The sequence below is a fragment of the Lactuca virosa genome, chromosome 9, assembly GCF_052849685.1.
Source record: "Lactuca virosa cultivar CGN04683 chromosome 9, Lactuca_virosa_CGN04683_v6, whole genome shotgun sequence".
Taxonomy (NCBI): domain Eukaryota; kingdom Viridiplantae; phylum Streptophyta; class Magnoliopsida; order Asterales; family Asteraceae; genus Lactuca; species Lactuca virosa.
The window spans coordinates 242,820,263-242,828,348 of NC_136434.1; the positions used below are offsets into that span (position 1 = coordinate 242,820,263).

General features: G+C 35.3%; 1 protein-coding gene across 1 annotated transcript; it reads right to left on the reverse strand.

The window, feature by feature from the left end:
• Positions 1-322: 322 nt before the first annotated feature.
• On the reverse strand, positions 323-2,755 carry LOC145140430 (uncharacterized). The gene is made up of 3 exons (XM_079073926.1): positions 1,364-2,755; positions 1,028-1,277; positions 323-912 (listed from the first exon to the last, which is right to left on the reverse strand). The coding sequence occupies exons 1-3, from the start codon at positions 2,753-2,755 to the stop codon at positions 323-325; spliced, it is 2,232 nt and encodes a 743-aa protein (XP_078930052.1).
• Between the last annotated feature and the right edge of the window lie 5,331 nt (positions 2,756-8,086).

The window sequence follows — 8,086 nt, forward strand, 5'->3', positions numbered from 1 at the left end:
TACCATACCTAAGATAACAACCAAGTTTTCATAACAACCAACCAAAAGTTTTCAACAAAATATTGTAAACATAACAACCAAGTTTTCATAACCAACCAAAATCACAGAAAACCCCATGCATGCATGACACATTACTTCTTGGACTGATTCCCACCTTGCCCTTTACAGGTCCTGTAGTTGTGTCCCTTGTTCTTGCATTTGCTACAAGTAACACTGATATGCTTCCTTGATAGCTTTTGCACTCCATCATTTGTTGGTTTTTGGGAACCTCCTTCTTGTGTAACATTCACTCCATCACCTTGACTTGCCCTCTGCTTTTTGCTTAACCTTTCACCCTCACTTTGTCTTCTTTTTTTTTCTTAGGCCTTCCCACCTGAGAGTGATGTGGAGGAGGGATTAGCTTTGTGGGACATTCACTTTTGGGCCACATGGATCTCCCCTTAATTGGATCCACCTTAAAAGAATAAGCCTTTTTCCATGTCTCTAGAAAATACACCTTGTGAACCCATTTGTAAATGCCAAGCTCAGCCTCTACGTCTTTACTCATCTCATTCAGAGTTGCAATTGCATGTCTGCATGGAATTCCAATTAATTCCCATTTTCTGCAAGTGCATGTTTTGTTCCTAACATCAACCACATGTTGATCCTGCAAAGCTCCTGTGACTTGATACTTGTCTCCCCCATTCCACCTAGCAATGTATTGTGAAACAACTGTTTTTCTTGCAGCTAGGATGTCTGTTGCTGTGGGTGTTAGTGGACCTTTAGCCCTTTTCATTTCCTTCATGACATTGCATATCCTCTTCATTAGATACTCCCTTATGTATTCTAAACATCCAATGACAAGTTTATCCCTTCCTTTCTCTATCTTCCCATTAAACACTTCACACATGTTTGATATCAACACATCAGAAACTGCTCTTCTTTTTAGTACATTACCATTAAAAAAACATTTAATACAATTAACATACAAGTATAACAGTTCACTAAGTGAAATACATAAGGACCAAAATGGAATATATACAATTACCTGAAAAATGACTCCTTGCCCAATGTGCAGGAGGAATTTGCTTTAACCATTCACATGCCTCCTTATCATACTGACTAAACTCCTTCATCAAATGTTCAAACTCAGGAATGGTGGTAGCTGATGCACACCTCCATAAGTGGTCCCTGTACTCTGTTTGCCTCCATCTTTTCCTCATATTGTCATGAATATGTCTGATACAATATCTATGCTCAGCATTGGGAAACAATTGATCAACTGCTGTATGTAAACCCTGCATGAATCAATTGTCAATCATTAGAATTAACTAAAAACCACACTTTAAATGACCAAATGTATAAAAACCACTTCTAGCTTTACCTTTTGCCTGTCAGTTATGAATGTAAAATTTGAGTTTCTTCCAAGGTCCAAGTCATCCCCAAGGTTATCTAAAAACCACTTCCAGCTTTCTGTGTTTTCAGACTCAACAATCCCATATGCTAATGGGTAAATTCCATTATTGGAATCAAGACCAACTGCTGAAAGGACCTGCCCAAGGAATGGTCCTTTCATGAAGGCACCATCAAAACCTAATAAGTCCCTAAGGCATGCCTTGAAACCTTTTTTCAGTGGACCCAAACACACATAAATTCTTCTAAACTTCCTGGTTGGGGAATCAGGGTTAGGCTCAGAACATACATGTATTTTCACTGTGGTGTCTGGGTTGGTAGCTTGAAGTTCGAGAACATAGTCCCTCAACAGTTCATACTGCTTTGTGTAGTCCCCAATTATATGCTTTCTTGCCTTATCCTTTTCCCTGAACACCTTGTCCATAGTAACACCCACCTGGTAGGTCTTTTGAAAGTGATCTTGTATAGCTCTCAAAGGTATATCTGGATTTGCCTCAACTTGATCAAAGATTTTCTTGCTTATTAAAGAAGAAGTACAAGCCCTGGGTTTCCTTGTTTGCAAACATGTGTGAGTTTGGTTTAAGGTCCTTATAAACCAGTCGGATTCAGGATTTGACCTAGATGCATGAATATACCAACCACATGTTACTTTTTGTGTCTTTAATTCTTTACCCTTTCTTTTTGAAGTGGTAGCTTGACTACCCACTTGGCCTTTATTGGTGACAGGTACAACTCCTCTACATTGTGCCCTAAGCCTTACATTGTCATTTTTTTTAAAGAAAAGATTCCTTCTTGATTCTAGTGCATGCAGACCAATTGCCTCCTTTAATTCTTTTTTACTATTAAATTTATCTCCAACTGAAAATGATTGTTTATGTACTGCCCCACGACCGCACCTTTTTTCTTTTCTCAAATTCTTGATAAGAGCTTTTCTCTCTCTGTCTTGGTCAGATCGTTCATCCAAAGATTCAAATTCCTCATTGTTGATCACTTCCATATCTTCAGGTTCATGCCCATGAACAACATTTATACAAGAACCTTCCACATCACTTTCAACATTGAGAGTGAAGTCTCCCATGTCCACATCCACATCCTGAATATTGTTGTCAACATCCATTATGTCATCCACATGATCTTCATCTTCTATTTGTTTCTCATCTTGAGAATCATCATACTCTTCATACTGTGGATCACTTTCTTGAGATTCATCATCCTCTTCATACTCTTGATTACCCTCTTCAGATTCTCCATCTCCTTCATACTCAGCATTATCCTCATCACTCCCAATCAAATTTTCCATAAGGTTATAAAATAAATCATTCAATTGTTGATCAACATTATTAACAGGGGGATGTTGTAGCATCCTTCATCAACAGTTGATGCCTCTTCAACAACAGTTGTAGCCTCCCTAACACCATCCATCTCATCAATATGAAAAGAAGTTGCTGCCTCCTGAACATCAGCTGAACCATCATGATCATCATTCTTTTCCTTTGAAATGTGAACACCCTCATCAATATAATCTAAATTAAGGTAGTGTTTGTTTTTTCTCTGCAGATCTGCGTGGCCTCTTCTGTCTGCGCCGTGCAGACCAGGCGCAGACATTAGCCTTCACAGACTGTTTGTTTTTTTGAAGACTGTAGACCTAAAAATGTCTGCGCGCCCTCTTCTTGGCGCAGATGTGGACCAAAGTCTTCTAACATCTTCAGACATCTTCTAGCCTAAAAAACATATATATCTTTATTTTTTTTTAAGTTTTTTTAATTTATATTTTTTCCAACTTTATTAATGATAAACAATTTGAAAAAAAATTACAAAACTTAAAAAAAAACGTTCGACTATACAAACATGATATTTTTGACAAATTTATAAATAAAGATTTATTACAATAATAGTCGTTGAAGTTGTTTATATAAATATGAAAAAAAAAATCATAATATATTCTTATATTTTTTTGCCAAATTTTGTAAAACATTATTTAATACAGTATCGTCAATTTGTCGAGAAAATATTTATGGTACGTTTTAATGGATTTAATTGAAAAAATCAAAGTTTATTTCCATCCATTTATGTATCAAATTCTTTGATCACTAATTATAATGTTTAGTTATAACTTTGCAACCAAAGTTGTTGGTTTTTATCAAATATATACGTTAATTCATACCATTTTTATTTTTATTTTTTATACAACAATACATAAAAGTTGATCTAGATTCGTTAATTATTTATAACAAAGGCATAAAAATATTAAAAAATCACTTTGAAGTTTAAAAAATCAGTTTATTTAGATTTCGGTTTATTTTATTAGCCCGGAGATGTTAAAAAAACAAACAGTCTTCTTTTTTCAGACTGCAGACATTTGGTCCACCTCTTCTACTGCAGAGGTCTACAGATGTGGTCCGCAGACTGCAGACATTTTGCCTCAGAAAAAACAAACATCACCTAAGCCTTTTGCTACAAGAACCTTCACCTATTTTGGAATTCCCAACTCTACCCCTTGTATACTCTGGTGAGAAACTATCATTCTTACTCCCAAAAAGAATCAGAGACATGAACTCACCAACAGGATCACCATTACCATGGTTCATATTTTTCGATGGAGAATCTGCATGAACTTGACCCTCAACCTCAGCCTCTTGATCATTATTTTCTGGTAATTCCTCAATGACAACTTACCCTTTGCATTTGGTGACATGAAGTAAGTTAGTAAATTTGTCTTCCCATGCTCTGTGTACACCTCAATCAGCTTGTTATGTGCAATGTATTTAGAAAGGTTGATCACATCCTGATCATTCCCTAAAGCTCTAAGACCAAACTGAAAGTCACCATTTGGTATCCTAAAATGGTAGTATATCACTGGGGATTCATCAGCGAATTCAGAATTCTGTATGTCTGGGTAACCTAGGTCCAACATTATAGCATCAAGTTCATGTACAGAAAACTCATCTATGTCCACATAATCAACATAACGCACTTCACCTCCAATGTACTTTATATCAGGTAACTTAGTAAATTTCCCACCGTGATGAAGCTTAATACTAAACCATGTGGGTGCACCCGCTAAAAATCAAAATTGTACATATTAACAAAGTCAAAATTTTGCATTTTTTTGTTCTAAATCAATAAGAAAATGCAAAATATGAAAGTTAAAGAAAACAGAGCAACTTACCATATACGGCTGATACATCAACAACTTCATGTTTTGGTCTGATATGCCACATTACGAACACCATTTCGTATTAAACGTATGGCCTTGTATGTGTAGCGTCGATTACCTAGTTTGAGTAACCAACGAGGGTTTTTTGCAGGTTCAATGGAGCAGAAGCAAGAAGGAGGGAGTTGGGGAGTTGACGGGTGTTGGGGTAAGTAAACGAGGGGTTAAGGTCAATTAAGCCAAAAAATGTTTATGCAAAAATGGTCCCTAACATATGAAATAACGATTTTACCCTCACATATGAGGCATATGAGGGGCCTTAACAAATCCTACTTAACGGGAGTTAAGTCTAGGGACCAAAACCACATAAAAACCACTCCAAAAGGACCATGGATCCAAAAAACTCGTGGTTTGGACTAAAACCCCAAAATTTTGCATACCACATGGACCATTTTTGCAATTTTGTCCATCGGAAATTAAGGAAAAAAGTGTAAACCCCATTGTTAGGGTTTCAATTGTTGAATAGATCAAACACTAATCGATCGAAGGAGAAAAGAGGATCAGAGTATGGCTTGGGATTCGAGTCTCCGATGGAAGCAACCCTAACAAAACCCTATACAAATCGATTTTTCATCCCTAACAAAACCACGTAGAATCCATCGATTGTAATTTCTACTTTTCCATGTCTCTATTTTTAAAGAAAACCCATCGCCCCCTCTAATCGGAAAGCCAGTCAACCACGACCAGCCTTCCCTTTTGTGATCTCACCTTATCAACTTCACTTCAGCCATAACCCCCATTGACCATCGTCGCCCACCACTGCATTGCATCTACTCTGCCTCACATCCCTAACTATGCAGATCGATGTGTCTTTGTGTGTATACAACCCTAAACCCCTAACTCTGCTAGATTGACGTAGGTTTGACTTCACTGCTTCAAGATGATGGATTTAAAGGAAAAAGGAACGACTGAAAGGGAAAGAAAGAAGGAGATGGTGGGTGGCGCTGATGGTTGGTGATTCTGGTGTTGACCGATGTAAGGAGGTAGATGTAAAGGTTTGGCGATTCTGATGATTAGCGATGACAAGATGATGGTTGTTGTATGGTAATGTAATTTAGTGGTGTATGATGGTTGACGTTTGTTTTGATCATGGTTCCTCTTTTTCTCTTTTTCAATTCATCATTTGTAGTAAAAAGCTCAAGAACAGAGGAATTTCCCTCCCAAATGCAGTAATGATGCTTCATGGTTGTTCTTGTTCTTGAAATTGTTGTTCTTTATAGTGGCTAAATAGTTGCAATTGAAACTTGACTTTAATTACAATAGTTGATGTTAGCTTGAAATCTGGTGTTTTTATTTAGAAATAGCATCATACCAATGGTGGTTTGTAAGGGAGAGAGTGAGAGAGAGAAAGAGAGAGAGAGAGAGAGAGAGAGAGAGAGAGAGAGAGAGAGAGAGAGAGAGAAAACATGGTGAAAAGAGGAACCATGATCAAAAGGATGGAGAGAGAGGGGGTGGGCCCTTTCTTAATTTTTTTATTATTAAAATAAATAAATTAGTATTAGATTTAAAAAGAAATGAAAGAAAAATAGAAAATAAATACCCCAAGGGTATTACAGTCATTTTACTATTTGGAGGGACCAAAAATACAACGAAACTAGCTCAAAAGGACCACCAATCCAAAAAAGTCGTGGTTTGGACTAAAACCCCAAAAAATGCATACCACAGGGACCATTTTTGCAATTTTGTCTAAATAATATTATAAAGATAGACATAAACTTCTTTAAACTTATATATGAAAATTAAATCTAATAAAATATTTATTTAAACGAAATTCTATATATTATAAATATATTAACTTTTTAATTAGCAACTAAATATTTTAATTAACATGATTTGATTAATTATTTAATATTACTTTTTTAAATTTAACAATATAAATATAAATTTGTGTTAGAATCTTATTAAATAAAAACATTACACAACAATAAAAATAATTAATTATATTCATAAATGACGAATTTAATATAAAATACACTAATTAAAATAAAACAAATGTAAAATAGAAAAGTTAGAGATTGTAATGACAATTATGGAAGTAATAATTGTAACAGAAAATGTGGTTGGTTGCAATATGCAACATTGAGCAAACCATAGAGATTGAAAGTGTAACGTTTGCATTAAACAATCACATACGTGATCTGACCCTATACAATTTGTGGCCTTCGTTTTTTTACCACGTATACATGCATTCGAGGCCCTTTTGGATCCATATATGATTACTGTATAAGATTAGGGTTGTTTATTATAAATTGTCGCAAGAGTGAGAGAGGATAGAGATTACTTGCAGTAAGAGAGATCTCAAATGAAGTGAAGCTTTCGTGTGTCATATGTGGATAAACAAAGAAGATAATTAACATGGGATGTTAATTTTACTTTTCTTTATGGTTAACTTGGTTAAGTGTGGTGAATGAGAGGCTGAGTTACTAGCCTATGTCGTTATCATTTTTATGATTGACTGCTTCCCACATCCTACACAATCGCACTTGGATAACCCAACCATTTTTCGGTGGATTAAGGTCACTTATGTTTGTATATGTCACCGGTGAAACTTGCTAGTAGAAATGTAGTTTTTATGTGGATGAAGTTCGCTATTTATATTAACCACATATTTAACATTGAATGTTCATTTTAATGCCAAAACTCTATAACATCTTATAATCATTTAATTAATGAATCAAAGAAAATTTTGATTCATAAACTCGACAATATCATCAATTTGGAATTGTTTTCTAGAATTTTATGTTTTCCACTAACAACACATTGATTATGATGTAAATGAGATAATAAATATTATTTTTGACATTTAATTGTTCTATAGCATTTGTGGCCTTCAATGATTTTAATACTAATTAAGTTTTCTACTTATGAGTTATGGTTATTTTTGAGATGGAGTAACTAAAGAGCCAAATAATAGTTTTACTTTAATGACTTTTAAAGAACATTTATAAATTTATTTACTTTCATCAAGGAAATATGAAAGGTTTTTTTTGTTCTATGAATAATTAAATAGTTATTTAATATTCTTAATTAACAATAGATGTAACGGCGTAATTTTTCAAACCAATTTTTCATTTTTAAAACACATAAAACTCATATATTATATTTCATAAAAATCATAAGTGTTTCAAAGTCAACATAAATCCACAACAAAAGTCAAACCCCAGAATCCTCGACATAATCTCAAACAGGTGTGTACAATCACGCTGGTGCCTTCCCGCGATCCTCGGAAGTACCTGAAACACATAACACGCAACACGGTAAGCATAAAGCTTAGTGAGTTCCCCAAAATACCACGCACAAAATAATTACCCACTCGAGGCTATAGTTCTGAAAGACCCTCCGGTCAATGTGTCTCAGTGGGACCCTCCAGTCCCACGGCTCGTTGGACCCTCTGGTCCGGTCTCTGTGAGGACCCTCTGGTCTCACTGCTCGTTGGACCCTCCGGTCTTAGTGAGGACCTTCTGGTCTCATGGTTCATTG

What these genes read in the sequence shown, in the direction of transcription:
- LOC145140430 (XM_079073926.1), bottom strand. Translation starts at nt 2,755, where the DNA reads ATGCTACAACATCCCCCTGTTAATAATGTTGATCAACAATTGAATGAT. An exon ending in TCATAACTGACAGGCAAAAG is followed by an intron (nt 1,278 to 1,363) that starts GTAAAGCTAGAA and finishes TGATTCATGCAG; the next exon opens with GGTTTACATACAGCAGTTGA. An exon ending in GGCAAGGAGTCATTTTTCAG is followed by an intron (nt 913 to 1,027) that starts GTAATTGTATAT and finishes AAAGAAGAGCAG; the next exon opens with TTTCTGATGTGTTGATATCA.